This window comes from Balaenoptera borealis, assembly GCF_965194805.1.
Source record: "Balaenoptera borealis genome assembly, chromosome: 4".
NCBI classification, from domain to species: Eukaryota; Metazoa; Chordata; class Mammalia; order Artiodactyla; family Balaenopteridae; genus Balaenoptera; species Balaenoptera borealis.
This window is the reverse complement of record NC_138861.1, coordinates 36,112,938-36,136,924: the sequence shown is the minus strand read 5'-3', so window position 1 is coordinate 36,136,924 and position 23,987 is coordinate 36,112,938. Positions and strand designations below refer to the sequence as shown.

Genomic DNA, 23,987 nt, shown 5'->3' with positions numbered 1-23,987 from the left:
ACATTTCATCATTAGATGTGTAATTTAGGCTTATTTTTTTTCCTTAAGCATACTAAGGAATTATCTATCAGTTCCTGTTTTTGTTTGTTTTTTTTTTCAGTTCCTGTTTTAAGAGTTGTTGTTTTTGTTTCCAGGATTCAATGTTAAACTTCATCTCAAATGTCTTTTAAGCACCTATTGAATAACCTTTTAATTTGGTCTAAATTTCATAGTAGGTCATTTAAAAAAACTTTTACTCTGGAAATAATTTCAAAACTTACAGAAATAGAACAAACAACAAAGAAAAACAGAACAAAGATCACCCACACAACCATTCTCCAGATTCACCTGTTGGGACAGTTCACTCCATACGCTTCATCAAGGGTCCCTCCGTCCTCTCTATGCTTCCACACACACCCTCATATACACACACACAGGTACATATGTGTATACATTCGGACACAGGATTGTTTTAGGTGGAGAGATATCTCTATCTATAAACATGAGATACATATATAATTTCCTCCTGAACCATTTCATCATGGTCCTTTACCCCTACATACTTAAGTGTGTATTTCCTAAGAATAGGGGTCTTCTCTTGCAAGCCACAGCATAAGCAGCAATGCCACTGCATTTAACACTGATGTAATACTTTTATCTTATCTACCACTCATATTCTAATTCTGTCTGCTGAGCCCAGTAATGCTCTTTGTAGTATTTCCCCCTGTTTGCTGCAGGATCACGTCCAGGGGCAGATTATTACATAGAGCTGTCGTGTTTCTTTAGCTGTTTTAATGTGGAACATTCTCACACCTTTGTCTTTCGACATCAGTATTTTGGAAGAACACAGGCAGTCCCTCTTCACCCTTTGTGTCTGGGGTCTATCTGAAGGCACCCTGAGATTCGATTCGGATCTGCATGCTCAGCTGGATTTCTGTGTAGGTGACGTTACTCCCTCCTCAGAGCACCACAGCTGGAGGTTCACGACCTCCATCTGCCTCTCACTGGCGATGATAATTCTCATCGCCTAGTCAAGATGTTGTCCAATTTCTCCACTAAATAGTTACTGATTTTTATTCTCCCATGTCAGTAATAGGCAGCCTGGGAGGAGATACTTAAAGACCATGAAAATATCCTGATTCTCATAAAAAATTCTCTCTGTATTTAGCATCACTGACTATTCTTGCCTGATGGCTGCAAAATGGGGACTTTCTAACTCCACCAACTCACTCTGCATTTACCAGTCAGCCTCCCCCATTCATTTATTTATCGGTTATCGGCATGGACTTATGAATTACTATGGTTTTCCAGTGGTTTAAAACTCACTACTGTATTTAATTATTTTGGCACTCGAACTGTCCCAGAGTTGGCCAGTGGAAGCCCCTCCAAGTTGGCTCCTGGGAAATGCCTCCATCATGTGCATACGTATTTGTTTACTTCCGGACATAACAGAATGTTTCGGCTCATCTTGCGTCTACCTGTCCCAGCCTTGCAGTCAGCCCTTTCTCCAAAAGCCCCAGTTCCTCTTAGCAGCCACAGAGTTAAGAGATGATGGTCTGAGCATTGTATGTGCTTATTACTACTGGGTATCTTTGCCTCTTGGCCCTCTCAGCAGACAGATCAGAAACTATATGCATGCAGACACATCTACATATGCCTTCAGACACGTGCATACATACATGTGTACAGGAGGACATAAACATGCATATACACATTATTAAAATCACGATCTCACACTGATACCTCCACAGGGTTTATTTTTTACCCTCCTCCACACTTGTATGTCTCTTCTTATTCCACAGTGAAAACCCAGGTTTCCCACAACCACCACACATTTAGTCATTTGCTTAATATTATAATACACCTTAAAATTTCATAACTGTCTCCTTCATACTGCCACTAAATAATCAAGTCTACCAAAAAGAGTTCAGGATTTGTTTGCAGTCGCTCTACCTTACCTGGCTCAGGCTGGGGTTCTGTAGCCAAATACTATATATTCATAAGTTATTTTGAATTAGTTCTTTTTTATTTCCCCAGTGAGTTATGGTATTCATTTGAAATAAACTCAGTTTACTTGTTTTCATTTGCTTTTTGCTTTTAGTTTTAGGTTGTAAAGAATTTTTTGACAGCTATTTCATTCTTTGGCAAAACACGTGATAGACTGGTGTCCCCAGACACCAAATCACTATTCCAGCTATAATTATTACGAGTCAGCAAACCACAAAAATTGCTGATTGGAAAATGAAGAACTTCCTGATAATACGAATTGAAAAAATATTTACAAACCGTAGCGGCAAGTGTACATCATCTGGTATTGACTCCAGGAACGACTGGTGAGTTCTGGGGGAAGAGGGACACGGCAGACAAACATTTGAGAGAGGTTCCAGTGAAAACTCACCTTTCCCGATATGTCGCCTAGTGTTTTCGATCGTGGAATTCCGGTTGACATTGGAGAGCAGCCCAAGGCAGAAACGGTTCTTGTTGTTGGAAGGATCGGTGAAACCGTCCACCAGCACGCTCGTGGAGGAGGCATGGAAAGCTTCGCCCACACGATTATTGAGCTCGTAGTAGACAATAGAGCACCAGTGTTTTGGTTCCTCGTAAGCAACTGCTTGAACATCTTTAAGAAAGAAAAGCTTAGAGTCAACCATGGTGAGTGCCCTGGGCTCTCAAAAACTGAAACTGTGTCGTGAAGTTGGCTCAGGGTCGTGGAATGAAGATGTGAAAAAGCCACTGCTATTATAATGTATAGAGTTTATCTCTGACCGCGGAAGCAGGTACTCCTTGCTAAGTGCGACGACATTCACCTTTCACTGGAAGATATTTTCTCCAATGGCTATCAGATAACCGAGACACTGGCTAAGCAAGCACACGAGCAGCCTGTGCTGAACGCTCTGTAATTCACCAAAATGGAAATGACCCCACCACTGACCCTGGCTCACCATCTACAGAAACGCAACAAGTGGCAAGTGAAAAAACAAGTGCGGAGAGAACAATAGAGGACAGGAAATATGCCAAAGGTGCTGGCACAAAGAGGAATTACTTTGGACAACGCCTCAGTATGCCGACGCTTTTTCAAAGCAATGAAAATCAGTTTCTAATTATTGATAAGAAGTTACCTTACTTCACATTCGGTTGCCAATAACTCTCACAGCTACAGCTTTGCTCCAGTCCTCAAGCTCAGGAAGAAATCCTGCCAGCTGGCCATTCTTACAGGATGAATCATATCTCTCTCATCCAGATTTCATGCTAACTTCCTTATATTTGCTTTAAGTCATGCAGAGCAGGTGTGTTTTGTCTCTCCATTCCCAGAATGGGCCAACAATGGAAATTACCCAACTTTACTGACAGGATGCAGCTTGTTAAGTCAAATCTCTTAAGACTAACAAATCTCCAAACAGAACATGCTTCTAAACATTTGCAACTAAAAAGTTCTAAAGATAAGTTCCTTCTGTAGTAAAACCTCTTATACCACTGCTTTAGCAATTCCAGGAATACAAAGCATATATATCTAGTATGCCAATATGCAATGATCTGAGGTTTATGAAGACTTGAGTGTACAATCTTAAAAAAAAAAAAAAAAAAAAAAGAGAAAATCCACATTGGAAGCACGAACTCTAACTGTTAAGGGAGAATGACCTCTGTGTTCTTAACATCAACCTCCACGAATATTAAAATGAGCTTTACTGTAGAATTTGGTAAAGAAAATAAGGAAAATGATCATTAAGAAAATCCACACAAACAATAGCAAAGATCAATAAAACTAAAAGCTGGTTCTTTGAGAAGATAAACAAAATTGATAAGCCATTAGCCAGACTCATCAAGAAAAAGAGGGAGAGGACTCAAATCAATAAAATCAGAAATGAAAAAGGAGAAGTTACAACAGACACTGCAGAAATACAAAGCATCCTAAGAGACTACTACAAGCAACTTTATGCCAATAAAACGGACAACCTGGAAGAAATGGACAAATTCTTAGAAAGGTATAACCTTCCAAGACTGAACCAAGAAGAAACAGAAAATATGAACAGACCACTCACAAGTAATGAAATTGAAACTGTGATTAAAAATCTTCCAACAAACAAAAGTCCAGGACCAGATGGCTTCACAGGTGAATTCTATCAAACATTTAGAGAAGAGCTAACACCCATCCTTCTCAAACTCTTCCAAAAAATTGCAGAGGAAGGAACACTCCCAAACTCATTCTATGAGGCCACCATCACCCTGGTACCAAAACCAGACAAAGACACTACCAGAAAAGAAAATTACAGCCAATATCACTGATGAATATAGATGCAAAAATCCTCAACAAAATACTAGCAAACAGAATCCAACAACACATTAAAAGGATCATACACCATGATCAAGTGGGATTTATCCCAGGGATGCAAGGATTCTTCAATATATGCAAATCAGTCAATGTGATACACCATATTAACAAATTGAAGAATAAAAACCATATGATCATCTCAATAGATGCAGAAAAAGCTTTTGACAAAATTCAACACCCATTTATGATAAAAACTCTCCAGAAAGTGGGCATAGAGGGAACCTACCTCAACATAATAAAGACCATATATGACAAACCCACAGCAAACATCATTCTCAACAGTGAAAAACTGAAAGCATTTCCTCTAAGATCAGGAACGAGACAAGGATGTCCACTCTCACCACTATTATTCAACATAGTTCTGGAAGTCCTAGCCATGGCAATCAGAGAAGAAAAAGAAATAAAAGGAATACAAATTGGAAAAGAAGAAGTAAAACTGTCACTGTTTGCAGATGACATGATACTATACATAGAGAATCCTAAAACTGTCACCAGAAAACTGCTAGAGCTAATTAATGAATATGGTAAAGTTGCAGGATACAAAATTAATGCACAGAAATCTCTTGCATTCCTATACACTAATGATGAAAAATCTGAAAGAGAAATTATAGAAACACTCCCATTTACCATTGCAACATAAAGAATAAAATACCTAGGAATAAACCTACCTAGGGAGACAAAAGACCTGTATGCAGAAAACTATAAGACACAGATGAAAAAAATTAAAGATGATACCAACAGATGGAGAGATATACCATGTTCTTGGATTGGAAGAATCAACATTGTGAAAATGACTATACTACCCAAAGCAATCTACAGATTCAATGCAATCTCTATCAAATTACCAATGGCATTTTTAATGGAACTAGAACAAATCATCTTAAAATTTGTATGGAGATACAAAAGACCCCGAATAGCCAAAGCAGTCTTGAGGGGAAAAAACGGAGCTGGAGGAATCAGACTCCCTGACTTCAGACTATACTACAAAGCTACAGTAATCAAGACAATATGGTACTGGCACAAAAACAGAAACATAGATCAAAGGAACAAGATAGAAAGCCCAGAGATAAACCCACGCACCTATGGTCAACTAATCTATGACAAAGGAGGCAAAGATATACAATGGAGAAAAGACAGTCTCTTCAATAAGTGGTGCTGGGAAAACTGGACAGCTACATGTAAAAGAATGAAATTAGAATACTCCCTAACACCATACACAAAGATAAACTCAAAATGGATTAGAGACCTAAATGTAAGACTGGACACTATAAAACTATTAGAGGAAAATATAGGAAGAACACTCTTTGACATAAATCACAGCCAGATCTTTTTTGATCCACCTCCTAGAGTAATGGAAATAAAAACAAAAACAAACAAATGGGACCTAATGAAACTTCAAAGCTTTTGCACAGCAAAGGAAACCATAAACAAGACGAAAAGACAACCCTCAGAATGGGAGAAAATATTTGCAAACGCATCAACGGACAAAGGATTAATCTCCAAAATATATAAACAGCTCATTCAGCTCAATATTAAAGAAACAAACACCCTAATCCAAAAACGGGCAGAAGACCTAAATAGACATTTCTCCAAAGAAGACATACAGACGGCCACGAAGCACATGAAAAGATGCTCAACATCACTAATTATTAGAGAAATGCAAATCAAAACTACAATGAGGTATCACCTCACACCAGTTAGAATGGGCATCATCAGAAAATCTACAAACAACAAATGCTGGAGAGGGTGTGGAGAAAAGGGAACCCTCTTGCACTGTTGGTGGGAATGTAAATTGATACAGCCACTATGGAGAACAATATGGAGGTTCCTTAAAAAACTAAAAATAGAATTACCATATGACCCAGCAATCCCACTACTGGGCATATACCCAGAGAAAACCATAATTCAAAAAGACACATGCACCCGAATGTTCATTGCAGCACTATTTACAATAGCCAGGTCATGGAAGCAACCTAAATGCCCATCAACAGACGAATGGATAAAGAAGTTGTGGTACATATATACAATGGAATATTACTCAGCCATAAAAAGGAACGAAATTGAGTCATTTGTTGAGACGTGGATGGATCTAGAGACTGTCATACAGAGTGAAGTAAGTCAGAAAGAGAAAAACAAATATCGTATATTAACTCATGTATGTGGAACCTAGAAAAATGGTACAGATGAGCCGGTTTGCAGGGCAGAAGTTGAGGCACAGATGTAGAGAACAGACATATGGACACCAAGGGGGGAAAGTGGTGGTGGGGTGGTGATGGTGGTGTGCTGAATTGGGCGATTGGGATTGACATGTATACACTGATGTGTATAAAATTGATGACTAATAAGAACCTGCAGTATAAAAAAACAAACAAACGAAACAACTAATACTAAACTTTCATTGGGTTATTTGTATGGAAATATGTTAATATAAATGTTTCAGACATTACAAGAAATTTCTAAAAATCTTATATGTTCTGGTATAATGTTATAAGTCATAATCCTAGATATTACTTTAAAATGTATATCTCAGAAATAACTAATTTTCTTGTCAACTGCATTATTATGAACTTTCATCAAATCTTTAACCGTGGTCACTTTTAAGTCTTTTGTCATTTACAGACAGTTCTGGGTGTACTCTGATGCTTTTGCAAATATGTTCCTATAAAAGGGTTTCATCTTCAAGAAATTCATGGAAAAGACTCTGACAAGTACAGGTTTCTGGTAACTGACTGTACTGCTGAACTGAATGAATAAGCATTTTCAGAACTCTAATGAAAAACTGATGAACTCATAAAAGTGCTAACAAAAGAGCAAGATGAAAAAAAAATTAATTACATGGGACTGAGTGAACTGATGAGGATGAGTATAATTTTTGTGACTTTCTGTTTGAATTAAAAAAAAAAAAATCCCACAAGGACTCAGAGGCAAAGAATATACAAATCAATTTTCACTGCAAAGTAAAGGAGCTGTTACAGTGGAGGATTACTGGACTGAATGTCAATATTATGACATAGTATGAGTGTGTTTTGTGTTTGGTAATTGCAATCATTGTTGCTTTTGTTGTGGTCATCCATGTACAATGCTTGGTGTCAGTCTATTTATCTCTTGTAAAAATAAAATACAGTGTGTGTGTGTGAAAAAAAGAAAAAAAAAAGAAAATCCACACATACAGTAACTGCTTTATACACTTAAGCGGGTAAGCTGAACACAAACATATACCATCTTCCCTGTTTGCTAAGTGTTACCCCATGTCAATAAGCTGTATTTCAAAGAGCAAAGTTTTAGTGATTTACAGGTGCCAAATCTTAAGGAAGACTGCAACATCATTAAGAGAAGGCTTTTTTTTTTTCCGGCTGTGCTGCACGGCATGTGGAACTTCCCGGACCACGGATCAAATGTTCACCCCGTGCACTGGAAGCTCGGAGTCTTAACCACTGGACCATCAGGGAAGTCCGAGAGAGGGCTTTAATCAGCTATCAGGATTGCTCACAGGACTATTCATCCAGGTTGGAGGCTGACAATTTTTTTTCTGTAAAAGGCCAGAAAGGTCTTGGGGGCCACGTGGTCTCTATGGCCCCTATTCAACTGTGCCCTAGCTGTGCAAAAGCAGCCACAGATAATATGTAATGAAAGAACACAGCTGTGTCCCAATAAAGCTTTGTTTACAAAAACAGGCAGCAGGCTGAAGTGGCCTGTGGGCTGCAGTCTGCTGACCCCTGCTCCAGGAAAACCACCAAAGTATAACAACCACAAGGCCAATAGCCTGTCCTCATGAAAATATTAAGTGTAAACTTATTCTAATGAGGAGAGAATTTTAAGCCATTTAAAGGAAAAATTTTAAAGCAAATTAAAGGTCTATTTCCTGAAATCAGACATTTTGGGCTTAGCCACCATGGCTGCAGGTCCACAGGCTTATAACTGTTTCACAGTGCTGTGCCCATTCTCTCCTGCTATTCTGTTCCCCAAATACACATTCCGAAGATGTGTGAGACAGGAGTTATTTTCCCCAACCAAAATCTTTGTCAACTAATAATTTTATTTTTGAGAGTATATTCTAGAGATTATCAAAATACAGAGCTAATAAAAAAGATGAAATACATAGCCAATAAAAAAGATATAAGAAATGTTTATAGATTAAAAAGGTGTAAATTCCAATTTATTACACTGCACACTGAAGGAAGGTTCTTTGAGTTCATCCACAACTTTTAAGAAGTTAAAAAATATCAGCAACTCTGACAAAGTCTGAGGTATCTCCAGACCTTTACTAAAAAAGTGATAAGAATGCGATAAATAAGACATACCTAGTAATGAAATGGCATTTTAACTTCAATTTGCATTAAATGAATACAAATTGAATGATCCATCTCTGCCGCTGTTGAGCAGGCCAGTGAAGCACTTTCCTCCAGGGGAGGTTACCTGGGGACAGTTTCATTCAACGTGTGGTCATGACTTCTTACAGATGCTCAGGGATTCTCCCAACGCTTATTTAACCGAGTTCCCTGCTTGCTTAAGCCTCTGCAGACCTGGCAGAATGATGCATCCTCCTCTCAGACACTGCCAGGGATCACAAAGACCCACCCTCTACTAGAGAGGAAAAGAAGTCGGCTCCTCAGGGTAAGAATAGGAAAAACATGTGCCTCCCATCCCTTCTTGTAACAAGGTAAGAAACAAATAAATAGAGCGAGAAGGGAACAAAAGCTATTAGTTTGTTTCAGCTGCAGCTATACATAGATGAGGCCTAGAAAATAGATGGGGCTTATGAATATCTATCCCAACGACCAAAGAACCTTTTGGAAAGCCTTGTTATATGAACTATAAATTTTGGAAATCACCAGTGAAAACTCTAGTTTTATGTTCTTTTTTCTCCCTCAACATCCTCTGTCTTTCACTTAAAAATACTCTTTTATCACCAATTCAAAAGTATTGAGTATTGAAGTTATAAACAGATGACTGCACAATTATATCTAGGCCTTCATTAGTTAAATCAGTGTGCCTGTTCTTCATATAAAAGGCTTATCTGTAATCCAAAGAATTCTTTTTATTGAGCTTCTCTTACTATAAGTGCTCTATCTTTTTCAAATAGCTATCTTTTTAAAGACTAATAAAAATCTGTGAGAGAAAGCAACACTTGGACAGATATACTTCAGACTCTAAAAGGGAATAAGCAGCAATTCATTTTACCTCCTCTGTTGATTTCTGGGGGCAGTGAAGGCGCCATCATATTTGTGTCCATGGGCTGAGAGCCATCCTGGGTCATGGGGTCTTCAGGAGGCAGATAAGCAGGTGGAGGCGTATCGGCTAGAAAATTTGAAAAAAAGCTTTAGTAAGCACACGTGCTTAAAACATATATTCTCTTCGGTGCCGAAATTCTTAAGAGATTAAGTTGCCATTTCAACCTCCCCATCGGAAGATTAGATGCTACAGGCACTGGACTTGGTGTACACTTTTTGAAAATTACTACCATCTTATGCAATAAATAATCTTATACAATTGTAGTGAAGATTCAGTGGGACGAAAGCACCATATGCCAGTTCTAGAAGTTGTCTGCCTACCGAGGATCATGCCATTTTAAAACAATCAGAAGGGCATTTAAACATGCTTTCACCCAACCCACTTTAAAAGGACCTCTGCATTTCATCATTTCCCTGGTGGACGGAAAACCTTCGAAAGCTACGCAGGACTTCTTAAGAAAAGGAGCTTCAGGGTCTCTTGCATTAAATCTATGGGCTCTTAGGAATTTACCAACTGAGTTTCATTACAGCCAACTTACTGACTCCAACTGTGAATTTCCCATGACTTCAAGAAATCTGCTAGGACTACCTTCTCCCTACCCACTTAAATATATAACAGATTCACTTTGCTGTACACCTGAAACTAACACAATGTTGTAAATCAACTATACCCCAATAAAATTTTTAAAAAAATCTTCTGTACCCATATTAAAAAAAAAATAATCACGAGTTTCGAAATCCCTAGTAGCAGAATAATAGGAAAGAAATCAGTTTGTCACAACTATCTTCTGTTTCAGAATATGCATACATGTTTCTCCTGGAAAGCTCACAGCTAACTGGCAAATAAGAGGCAAACAGTGTGATTTTTGAAACAAAGAACACTAACACAAGTCGTGTGCTTTCTTAAATAAGGATTTCCCACAAACAATCCTTTGTGATGGAAAAACAAGTTCCTCATGGGCTGTGGTGAGCCCACCTCATACCACTTAGCACATACAACAGAGCAGGGAACAAAGTTTCACCTTAAAGAACCACCAATAGCTTGGATAGGTACTCTGGACCACTCAGGGCAACCATCAAATAGAAAAAGCTAACACTACTCTTGCAGAGTTTCTCAAGAGATTTCCCAGACTGACTTTCCAGCTGAATCACAACCTGGCCACTTCTACCGTCCAGGTGCTAACAAGCCAGGCCTCAGAGCACAAAGACAGGACTATGGGGACCTGATCTGGATGTATTTTCCACCCTTTCCCCAGCTTTTTAAAATTCAGCTTCTTCCCTGCAGCTGTAACACTGCCTCTGCTTTACTTCCAGCCAGGAATGAAGACAAAGAGCCTCCTCTGAGACCAAATCCAATACCATTTCTGCAAACAAGCTGGTGAAAACATCATCAACGGCTTAAGGCATCAGCGTCCCTGGGAGGCACCAGATACTCTGGGTGATGCTCTGCTCTCCCCACAAAGTCCTCCTCCCACCCCTTCAGCTTTCTCTGCTCCGTATTTCCTCTACTTGGCCTGTGCGTTAAATTACCCTGACAGCCGGGGACAAGGTGTAAATTCAAACAGTAATCTTCAGTTTTTTCACTCTTGGGCCCACCCTGGGTCTGCCACTGCTACACAGCCTTCCGAAACAACCTCCTTGCCACTAACCTGTTCCTCAAACCCAGCGGGTCCAGGAGGGAGTGCGGTGGATAGCAGATTACCAGATGATACTAGTTTGATTTTGAAACAAGTCTATCCCTCACCCTCATCTTAAACCGTTTTCGACTGAAAAACAAACAGTGCAAAATAATAGGCTAAAAATGTAAAAAAGCAATAAATATATAAATAAAAGATAGGAATATCAAGTGTGGACCACTTTTCAATTTTTGAGGACATACCAGCTCTGCTGTCGAATTCAAATCTGCCCGAAAACATTTCAAGTGATACATTAAACATGCTTGCCCACTCATTTTCCCTTCCTGCAATGTTAATAGATGTCAAGTGTATCTTTGCTTAGCGTATCCTTTGTGAGGTCTGCTGGCAAGAAATTGGGCACTAATCACTTTTTGAGGTGCTCGCTTATGAACCTATAACTCGAAAAATATAATGTCCTAATTAATCATTTAATTTGACAAACATTACACCACCAGAGAAGTCTAAGAAAGAAGGATAATGGTTTTTTGGTCTTTGTTAAGTTAAACAAGCAGATGGTTTCCAGTACTCCTGATGCAAGTCTTTTGTTGTTAAAGTATATGTTTCTTGGGATTACATCACCATTTAAACGAATTTAATTAAGTTGTGTGGTGGGGTGTGATCCCCCAGGAAATATCTTTTCTGAGGTTGCACTTACGACAGCGTTTTTTTTTTCCTTGCATGGGAACAGCAAATGTGTGCAGCACGCTATTTTTTTTCCTCTTTCTTTTATCAAGCGCAAAGGCTGGAACAACTATGCCACTCCCAGAAGGATGCAGCTGTTTTAAAACCTTTCAAAAATCAAAAATGAAAATGTATTCAAGCATCTGCGCCAGACAAACAGAACACCGGCTTACTTGGCTAGAAGTCCCCTTTCATTCAAAGTTGCATCCTGAGTTCTAGAGGCGCAGTGCCACGTACCAGGGCTGGAAAGCGCTCTCCATTCCAGGGAACCTAGCTTCGCCTTAACGCTGTGATGACAATTTGGATCTGACCACAGAACATCACTGAACACTGCAACCCACCTGGCATCTGAAAGGGGCTTCCTGGGTCCGAGCTGGTCGGAGAGTGAGGGTAGGTGCTACTGCTGCTCCCAGGAGAGTTTGGGTAACTGCTGTTGGGAGAATGAGGAAACGGATGGCTGCTGGGTTGCTGGAAAGAATCCGGGAAAGTGGCGTTGAGTGGCATGTGAGGCTCATTTTGTCCTAAGTTCCGGAACTGAGCTAAGAGGCTGTGCTGAGGATTATATTCACTGTGTCTTGGAACCAGTACTGGAGGAAGAACTGGAAAAAGGGAAAGAAAAGAAAAGAGGGACAAAAATGAGAATGATGAAAATCGTTAATAACGTCACAATAAAACACAATAAAGTTGAATCATAATCTGTAAGTAACAACAAATTATTCGAACACTGTTAGGCTGCCAACTCAAAAGCACCATTCAAATGAAAAGACATTTTTCACTCAGGAATAAATGCAGTAAAAACTACGGTCTCCTTAGAATCACTGATGGCCTATGCCTGAGACCTGCAGCATTGACAAACTACCCAAGGAAAGTCTGCAAAATACATTCTTTTAGGTTAAAAATGTTAAGGTTCCCTTATTCTTAATTTTTTCATTCACTAAAAACCAAAGCACAACTAGGAACATATATCGCCACTGACAATTCCAGTTTACATCCCTGGCTGATGAGATTTCACATTTAAGAGTTAATAATATTTATTGAATGCTATGAGTTATTCACCACAAATGCTTTAAATGGACATATTAACTCACTTTAAACTAAAGGAAGTGTAGTAAATAAAGTTGAGAGGGTAAATACAGTGAGCTGTATAAAATCCAAGTGCCAATGAAGACAGTTAATTGGATAAAATATGATTTTTTGTGGGACGGACTTTATGTTGTGTCCTAGCAGTCATACTTTATGAATATTTTTCCTCTAAGGATCTTAATGTATTTACCCACTTCTCAGTAATCCTTATCACCACCTGATAGGCAAAGGAAGAAACAGGTCATACAATCCACATTTTGCTAACTGAATGAATACTCAAGGTACAAAGGCCAAAAAACATACACACCAGTAGAGAAGGAAATAAAACAACTCAAGCCATTCCTAAAAGCTCCGTATGTTAAGAACCTAAGGAGTTAATAATTAGCATGGTCCTCAACCTCCAGAAACCTCCAGAGGCAAAGCCACTACAAAGGCAATGATAAAGGGAAGGGCAGGCTGGTTTCCAGAGCCCTAACTGGGGTTAGATCCTAAGCTTCTTGCCAGGGTCACCAGATGGCTCCTTCCCATAATAAAGGTCCTTGGAATCCCTACTGCTCTTGTGGCCTTGGCTGGAAGGAGAAAAACAACCCATCTGGTAAACTACATGGGAGGAGAGAGGAGGAGATTTAAAATCTGTTATTGTTGTTGGGAGTTAGGCCTCAGAATACATTTTCCCAAAGAAACCATATTTAGTGGCATTAGGAATTAAGTAGATTTTTGAGGGCTTTCCAGGGAATCTATCCATGACTGATACCATTTCTACAGGAAAAAGTACTCTTAATGCTTGGATTATTACTAATTTATGAGCTGAAAATTGTTTAAGAAAAAAAAAAGTTTTTGAAGGTATTAAAAGCTCTCATGTGCTATATCGTAAATTTCTCCATAATCCTGTAGCAATAAGATTTGCTGATTCCCCTACTATTTGATCCCTTAGAAACAAATCTTTTTAGTATAATAAATGTATTTCCTTTTTCACAGTGATGGAATCTGTCCAAATCAAGTCATCAAAAGCATGATTCCTACCTATAGTGGAAAAAGAATAAATACATATATATATCAGAATTACTTTGTTGTATGCCTGAAACTAACCTAACATTGTAAATCAATTACACTCCAAAAAACCCAATGCCCCCCACAAAATAACCCAAGAAGGAAAAAAGTGGCGGGAAGGGAAAAGAAGGCCTAATTCCTCCTACCTTTCAGTAGTCATTTGAAATGTAAACCACTTTGCTTTGTTGTCGACAAAGTTCCCAACAGTCACAAAGGCTCCCCCAACACCAAGAGAAATCTATATTCCAAAATAAACACATGCTCTGAAATAGTGCAATATCTTTAAATTACCTATGCAATCAAACACTCTTCTTTTTCTTTCAACTGTTGCAGCTTGAATTACCGCTTCCCAGCTTGCCTTTTATGGTCATCTAGCTACAGCCTCCTTTAAAAGGTGGATAATACTGGCTTCTAAACCCCTCCTGCCAACTACAGCACCAGACAGCAACTTAAAACAATTCTCCATCTCTCTTCTCTCTCCCACCCACACCCCCTCACTGGAGCCCTTGTTTTAGCGACTCTTATTGCCTAACAGAGTTTTAGAACTGGGAATTTACTTCTTCCCACTGCTTGCAGGTGACAGTGGCAGCAGAAGGCAATGTGTTTCTGTACCTCCGGCTGATACTACGCACACGTGTTCCTGTGTAACTGCTGCGTGGTGTGCAGTGGTCTGGCTCTAAAGCACCGGGCTGCCCTTAGTGTACACCACAGGTGAGATCAATCAGCTTTTGTACATGACCTGGGATGTGAGCCACCAACTACAACAAAGCAGCACTCTATAGATGAACTTGACGAGATCGATACCTTTTTCTCACCTCTGATTATTAAGATGAGATGATTTTGCTGCTGCTGTTATAGGTACAGGTATATTTTAATGAACTTAAAAAAGGTATTGAGGTATCAACACACCTATAATAAAATGCAGAAATCTTCGTATAAATGAAATCGTATATACTCTTGTGTCTGGCTTCTTAAGTTCAACATTATGTCTGTATGATTGATTCATCGAATGTGTGTAGCATCTCATCATATGTATATATTACTATTTATCAGTCCGCCCATCTAACCTCCTCAGAGGATAATCAATTTCATTTTTTCTGTTTTATCCTTTCTGTGTTTCTTCTTGAAGAAATTAAGCAGATAAATGTTTGCTTTCTGATTTCATCTTTATTACTAAAAAGAAAGGCAGCCTGCTATACAGCCTTTGCACTTAGCTTTTTCAACTATATCTTAGAATTAACTTCATATTAGTTTATAGAGATTGACCTTATTTGTTTTACCGCTAATAGCACCATAGTTTATTCAACCAATCTCCAATGTCTGGGCATTTAGGTAGTTTACAATATTCTACCATTACATACCATATTGCAATGAATAACTCCAGGCATATATTGCAGTATTGTTAAAGGTGTATCTTCAGGGTAAATTCCTAGAAGTGGAAATACTGGGTGAAAGGGTAAATGCAGGTATAATTTTGTTATTGTCAAGTATCCCTACATAGGGGTTGTACCATTTTGCATTGCTACCAGCGACAAATGAGAGTGACTTCTCCCTCAAAGCCTCCTGAACAGACTATTTTGACAGGTTTTTAAAAACATTTTTTGACAATCTGATGGGTGGAAAATGGTAGGTATTGTGGTACAATTTTAATTTACATTTCTATTATGGTGAAAGTTGATCATCTTTTCATGTATTTCAGAAGATGTATTTTTATCTTTTTTTGGTGAATTGTCTGCTTGTGCCTTTTGCCCATTTTTGGTCTTCCCATTTTTCATTTATATATATATATATGATATTAGCCCATGATATATTATGTTACAAATATCTTATCACAATCTGTCAATTTGTCTTTTGGCTCTGCTTCTGGGCAAGTTTATTTTTTATTTTTTGGTAGTCAAATTTATCAGTGTTTTCTTTTATTGCATATGGATTTTGAGTGATAAAAAGCCTTCTTCTACACCCAGACTGTAAGGAGGAATTCATCCATTCTTCCAGTGCATAGAAAGTTTCATATTTTACTTAAATCTCTGATCCATTTGGAGTTCAGTTTATTTATAGTATGAGGAATAGATCTCACTTTCTCTTTTTCCAAATGTTTGGCCAGTTGCCCCAATACCATTAATTAAAAAGCCCAACTCTGGGGAATTCCCTGATGGCCCAGTGGTTAAGACTCCATGCTTCCATTTCAGGGGGCACGGGTTCGATCCCTGGTGGGAGAACTAAGATCCTCCAAGCCAAGCGGCGAGGCCAAAAAAAAAAAAAAAAAGCCCACCCCTGTCCTAGTGGTTGGAGATACCACCTTTCTCATAAATGTCCATGTATGTTAGGGTCTATTTTTAGACATTCCATCCCATTCCATTCTAGTCCGTGCCCCAGTATCACTCTGTTTTAATTACAGAGACTTTATAGTACATGCTAATATCTGTAAGGCTAGTCCCCTCTCATAGTTCTTCCTTTTCAGTGTTGTACTCATACGCTGACTTTTCCATATGAACTTTGGTTATCACCTTGTCGACCTCCAGACAAAAAGATTATTGGTACTTTTATTGGGATCACATTATATATATATATATTTTTAAATTTACTTTTAGTTTATTTATTTATTATTATTTTTTGGCTGTGTTGGGTCTTCGTTTCTGTGTGAGGGCTTTCTCTAGTTGCGGCAAGTGGGGGCCATTCTTCATCGCGGTGCGCGGGCCTCTCACTGTCGCGGCCTCTCTTGTTGCGGAGCACAGGCTCCAGACGCGCAGGCTCAGTAGTTGTGGCTCACGGGCCTAGTTGCTCCGCGGCATGTGGGATCTTCCCAGACTAGGGCTCGAACCCATGTCCTCTGCATTGGCAGGGAGATTCTCAACCACTGAGCCACCAGGGAAGCCCGGGATCACATTATATTTAAACATTAATTTAGTAAGAATATCTTGATGATGTTAAAATATTTAATTCAAGAACTAGGAAGGTCTGTCAACTCTACTTTTGCATCTTTCAGGACTGCCCCATAGGTACTGTCTGTATTAATTTGCCAGGCCTGTCCTTAACAAAGTACCACAGACTGGGGGACTTAAACAACAGAAATTTATTTACTCAAAGTTCTGGTGGCTAGAAGTCTGAGACCAAGGTGTTGGCAGGCTGGTTTCTCCTGAGGCCCCTCTTCTTGGTTTGCAGATGGCCACTTTCTTGCTGCGTTCTCCCATAGCTTACTTCCCTGGTGTTTCTCTGTATGTCCTAATCGCCTCTTCTTATAAGGACACCAGTCAGTTTAGGGTCCAGCTCAATGGCCTCATTTTAACTTTCTAAAGACCCTACTTCCAAACACAGTCACATTCTTAGGTATTATATTTATGATTAGGGCTTCAACAGATACATTTTGCGAGGGACATAATTCAATCTATAACAGCATTAGGTTTTAAACAGTTCTTACAAAATTAAGTATTTTATCTTTTCTGTTGCTATTTTAAATGGAGTTTTCTATTCCATTATATCTTCTATCTGGTAATTATTTATATATATGGTTATTGATATTTCCATGTTATTTTATATATTACTACCTGGCTGAATTCTTTTGTTGTCTGAGTTATTTTTATCATTGACTCATTATAGAGTTAGTTCTCCAGCAAATGATCATGTCTCCAACTAGTTTTACTTTTTCCTTTTGAATTGTTTTCTCTTGTCTGATTGCACTGGCTAGTAGTGCCAATACAATATTAAAAAGTAATGGAGATAGTGAATTTCCATGACTTATTCTTGACCTTGGTAAGAATGCCTCTAGTGTTTCCCCATTAAGTAAGATGCTGACTTTAGGACTGACATATATAAATTATGTTAAGGAAGTATCCATCCATTCCTATAGTTGAGTGTTTTTACTAGGAATAGGTGTTGAATTTTTGTCAGAAGATTGTTCAGCATTTCTAAAGATATTACGATTTTTCTTCTTATACTTATTAATATGGTGAATTATCCCTGCATTCTGGCATAAGACCTGCTTGGTGATGATGTATTATTTTCTTAATGTGGGGCATTAGAGTCTTATAACTAATATTTTATTTCAGATCTTTATATTAATATTCATAAACTATATTGATCTGTAAGTTTCTTTGTGTGCTATCATTAGCAGGTTGTCATGTCACTGTGACACTTGCTTCATAAATGTTTGTGTGCTCAGAAACAGTTTATGTTTCTAAACAGACTCTAAATGTTTGGTAGACTCCCTCTCTTAAACTCTCTGGGATTGGTGCTTTCCTGTGGAGTAGTTCCTTAAAACTTTCTCTATTTGTCCTCTGTAAGTAAATGTAAGCTTTCTATGTCTACTAAGGATAATTTTGGTAAATTATACTTTCTTCTAGAAAATTATCCATTTCATCTAGGTTTTTAAATTTACTTGCATAAAGGTATGTTAAGTAACCTTACAGTAAAATTTTGTATTCTCTTTATCAATATCTATTTCCCTCTTACTTCTTATTTTATATTTGTGCTTTCTTCTTGCAACACCTTTTTCTTCCTTTATTAAATTGACCCTTGGGTTGTTATTTTTTCAAACCAGGATTTGGATTTGTTGACTTGATCTGTGTTTTTTTTTTTTTTTACTATTTCATTATTTTATTTTATTTTTTTTAGATAATGTGTGTGTGTGTGTGTGTGTGTGTTTTAATACATTTATTCATTTTATTTACTTATTTATTTATTATTTTTTTAAAAATTATTTTTATTTTATTTTAATTTTTTTATTTATGGTTGTGTTGGGTCTTCGTTTCTGTGCGAGGGCTTTCTCTAGTTGCGGCAAGTGGGGGCCACTCTTCATCGCGGTGCGCAGACCTCTCACTATGGCAGCCTCTCTTGTTGCGGAGCACAGGCTCCAGACGCGCAGGCTCAGTAGTTGTGGCTCACGGGCCTAGTTGCTCCGCGGCATGTGGGATCTTCCCAGACCAGGGCTCAAACCCGTGTCCCCTGCATTGGCAGGCAGATTCTCAACCACTGCGCCACCAGGAAAGCCCAATTTCATTATTTTTTGCTATTATCTTTATTATCTTTTTCTTCATACTTTTGCTTTTTCTTTGGCTTACTTCAGTGTTCTTTTCCTAGCCTTTTGATTGGGAATTTAAAATTTATTTTTATTCTTTCATTTTTACTGATATAGGTGTTCAACGCTATGAATTTTTCTCTGATCACTGGTTTAAATGCATCCTACAGATTCTAATATGTAGTTGTTTGATCATTATTTTCCAGAAATTATGTAATTTATCTTTATATTTTCTCATTTGCCAATAGGTCATTTAATAGAAGTTTTAAAATTCCCAGAGAGAAGAGCTTATTTGCTTCAAATTTCTAGGTTTATGGCATTGTGATAAGAATGCTGATTGCAGTATTTCTAACTTAAGGAACTTGATATTTTCTTTGTGACCTACAATATTATACATTTTTATGAGTGTTCCTTGCACACTTGAGAAGAAGGTATATTTTCTATTATTAGGATGCAGTGTTTAATAGGTTTCCATAAAAACTAACTAATTAATAATGTTGCTTATGTCTCCAGCATCAGGGGTGGGGGTGGGGGGGAGTCAGTGAACTTCTTCTGTAAAGGATCAGAGAGTAAACATTTGAGGTTTTGTGGACTACAGGGCCTCTGTCACAACTATTCAACTCTGCCGTTGAATAGTAAGAAAGCCATAGACAATATGTAAACAAGTGGATGTGTCTGTGTGTTAAAAAGCTTTATTTACAAAAACAAGTAACAGACTTGACTTGGCCTGTGGGCAGTTACCCAAACTCTGGCTGCTATGATTACTTACGCTTTTTCCCACATGACCTGTCTTGTATTTAGACTGGTGTATTAAAGTTCCCATTATTGGTGTGTTTCTATTCGTTTTCCCTGCCATATCCTGCTTTATATAGGAGGTTGCTGTGATGTTTGATGCATATATGTTCACTTTAAAGTGTTCTCTGTGTCAGTGCTTTTTGGTCTTCTGAATTCTATTTTGTGTGATATCAGAATCACAATCCCCCATTTCCTGTTGTTTACAAGTGCCTGATATACCTTTGCCAATTCCTTGATTTTTAGCTTTTTAATCACTTGGGGGGGGGCGCGGATGGGTCTTCTGAATACAGCATAAAGTTTTGCTTTATGAACCAACTTGAAAACCTTTTAATTTTAATAGGTGATTAAACCTATATATATATATATATATATATATATATATATATATATATATATATATTTTTTTTTTGGCCATGCCACATGGCCTGTGGGATCTTAGTTCCCTGACCAGGGATTGAACCCAGGTCCTTGGCAGTGAGAGCATGGAGTCCAAACCACCAGACCACCAGGGAATTCCTGCCCATTTACATTTATTGATATGACTGATGTTTGGTCTCAATTCTGTCATGTTATTTTTTATTAGAGTTATTGTAATATTATATTTACTATATTCCTCTATGTGATGTAATTAATTGTCTTCGTTTTTTTTTAAAGGAAACTCTAAAGATAGTTTTATATTGCTGTGCTATGGTTATTTTTCTATTTGTATCTTTTAAGGTCTTCCATCTCTGTTTTTTTCCTTACTCGACCTCATACCGTCTAGTTGGTCAGTTTTAAATGGTATCTTTTAATTCTCATCTATCACCTATACAGTCAATGATTTTATTTTACTTTCCCCCTTTCCCTATTCTTCTGTTCCATTTTTATAGTTGTACTCTTTCTACTTTGTCAGAATATCTAAAGTTTATATACTATTCTTTCATCCATATCACTACACTTATTTTAGCCTTATCTCTATGACTGAATATATTAAATGCTCACCACCTGTCCTTTTGCCAAACTTTCTCCAGTCATATCTTAGTTGAATAAAATGACCCCAGCAGATGCCTCAGGAAGAGCTAGCTCATTGTTACAGTATCCCCTGACTTCTTGCACATTTAAAACTTTCTATAGCCCTGATGCTTGAAGGAGAGCTTGGCCTGTCCTTGATTCTTGAAATGCTTTTTCACTGTTGCCTATTTCTAGACGATGCTTTTGAGAAGTTTGATTTTAGCTTTACTTTCTTGCCTTTACAAGTAATGTGCTCTTTTTACCTGGAAGCCCTGAGGACTTTCCTTTGTCTTTAAAGTCTAATAGATTTACTAGGATATGTCTCAAAGTTGATCATTTTAGGTGAAATTGCCCAAGGGTAAGTGAGTTCTTTCAATATGTAGATTTAGGTCTTCACTAACTTCTGGAAAGTTTTAAGTATTAGCCCTGTTCTACTGGCTCTGGGTACTTTGGAGCTCCAGTTATACATATTTTGGATCTTCCTTTTTGCCCTTTCCAATCACTTTCTCTTAGACACTTTTTATCTCATTTTAAATTTCTTATTCACTCCTTTAGTTTTTTTTCCTGCCATTCTTCAATGAACCTTACTACATTTTAATACAAATCTACCGTTCTTTGGCACACTGAAATTTATGAAATGTTTTTCTTTTAAATTTATTTACTGAATTCCATCAATTCTCTTTGATTTTCTTCCAATTTTTATCCATTTCTGTATTTAGTTTCTGAATTTCTTATTTTTTCCCCACTAATGCTTGTTTAAGGATATTTATTTTGAAGTATTGTCTTACACTTAACACATTGAAGCCATAGACTCAAAGGAAATATTTGCAATCACATATCTGATAAAGGACTTGTGTCCTGAATATATAATGAACTCTCAAAACTCATTAATAAAAATCCAAATAATCCAATTAAAAATTAGGTAAAAGATGTGAACACACCCTTCATCAAAGAAATTCTTAAAAGTATTATGCTTAGTGAAGTAAATCAAACACAGAAGGAAAAATATCCTACTTATATGAGGGACTTAGAATAGAAAAGTTCATGGACAAAAAGTAGAACAGAGGTTACCAGGGGCTGGGGGAAAGGGAAAAGATGCAGTTACTGTTTAATGGGAACCAAGTTTTTGTTGGGGATGATGAGAAAGTTTTGGATATGAATAGTGGTAATGGTTGCACAACACTGTGAATGTATTTAATGCCATGGAATTGTACACTTATAAATGGTTAAAATGATAAGTATTACACTATGTATATTTTACCACAATAAAATTTTTTAATTAAAAGGCTTATTAACCATATCAAGTAATGGCAACAGGGATTTTCTCCCACATTGTTGGCTGGAATGTAAAATGGCACAACCGCTTTGGACAATATTTTGGCAGTTTCTTGTAAAGTTGAACATGCACTTACCATATGACCCAGCCATTCTACTTCTAGGTATTTACCCAAGAGAAATGAAAACATGTACTTACAAAGACGTGTATATTTTATTTGTGATAGCCAAAAACTGGAAACAAACCAAATGTCCATCAACACATGAATGAATAAACAAATATGGTACATCCATACAATGGAATACTACTCAGTAATAAAAAAGAATGAAACACTGATTCACACAGCAACATGGATTGGTCTCAAAATAATATGCTGAGAGAAGGCAGACAGAAAAAGAGTGTACGCTGTATGATCCCATGCAAATAAAATCTAGAAGATGCAAACCAATGTATGGTGACAGAAAGCAGGTCAGTAGTGGCCTGGGGATGAGAGTCGGGGCTGAGGGGAGAGACTGAAAAGGTGCAGGAGTACACTTTTGTGGGGTGATGAGTATGGTCATTATCTTGATTGTGGTGATTCTTTCACATGTATGTCAAAACTAATCACATTGTACATTTTAAACATGTGCAGTATATTCTAAGCCAATTAATCCTCAATAGAGCTGTTCAAAAAATGAATGTGAAGAGGCAATTTAAAATTGTCTTTTGCTAATCTAAAAAAACGGCTAAAATTTTCTATTATCTATTCCTTTCCCAATCCCATTTTCAAGGTTTGCAAACCATTATTCTGAGCTCTCAACAGTACTCCATTCCCAGTTAAAACAGTTTTATCCTACCACCTCTTCTTCTGGGGCTATATATAAGATATATATCTCCCAATTCAGAATCCCCATTCAGGAAAGGAATTCCAGTTTGCTATCACAGATACACCAGATCCTACAGGGAAAACCAACTGAAGATACCAAAAGGAAAGAGCTGCAAGGAAGTCTCACGCTGAAGGGGGTGATAATCTTTAAGATATACGTCTCCTACGGGCTGTTCAAAGTTAATAAGCAGAACTGCAACGTAAAAAAATAAATGGATATACTCCTATACACTCTTGGAAGAAGACATTTCTGTCAAATTTACCTAAAGTTCAACTTAACCCTCTAACAATAGCAGCAACCAGTGCTTCAAACCCTCTCAAATTACCCGTAGAATGTTTCTGAAAGACATTTTCCCAGTATTTCTCAACATTCTCCACCAAGGTAAGCATCAGTGACAGAGGAGAGTGAATTCACCCGGGGTCCCAGCAGCACCACTGGAACTGAAATTACATCGACATGTTGATTTATCTTCACCAACTCATATACATTTTACACTCTGCTCTTCATTATTTATCAAATATAAAAGTGGTATCTTAAATAATTTACAATCCAGTAAAACTGATCCTCCAGGAAGATGTGCTTGCCATGTTACCCATGGCTTTGAGTAGCTGGTGTGGGACACTGTGCTGGGATGGTTTGAATGTGTGGATTTCCTATTTCCTCAGCGTCACAATTCTAATAAGTTACTAATTTCTCAGAAAATTACAGCAAAAAGTGACTGGTCACAGCAAGGAGGGAGGCAGATAAGATATAAAGCTAGACTCTAGAACTAAGAGCATGTATGTAGAAGCAAGGAGATGTTCATCAAATTGGTTTTCAGGTGATCACCAGAATCTACAAAATTCAGATTACCACCACTAACATTTACTTTAAGCCCGGAACCATGCCGAGCACATTACCACACTTTGCAAATAAGAGTTCTAGAGGGATAACTTACCTAAGGTCACAGAGAAAGGGGCGAGAGTTGAGATTCAAACAAAGGCAATGAGCACGCTCAACCACTGAGGTTCTGCCAT

General features: G+C 37.8%; 1 protein-coding gene across 8 annotated transcripts in view; it reads right to left on the bottom strand.

Moving 5' to 3' along the window:
* Window positions 1–23,987, bottom strand: part of SMAD1 (SMAD family member 1) — an 81,706-nt gene that overhangs the window by 9,493 nt on the left and 48,226 nt on the right. For all 8 annotated transcript variants that reach the window (XM_082389015.1, XM_082389011.1, XM_082389013.1 and 5 more), the window contains 3 exons: window positions 12,239–12,496; window positions 9,491–9,607; window positions 2,378–2,599 (listed from right to left, as the gene is read on the bottom strand). In XM_082389015.1, coding sequence (XP_082245141.1) covers window positions 2,378–2,599; window positions 9,491–9,607; window positions 12,239–12,496 — 597 coding nt within the window. The remainder of the gene's footprint in view (window positions 1–2,377; window positions 2,600–9,490; window positions 9,608–12,238; window positions 12,497–23,987) is intronic.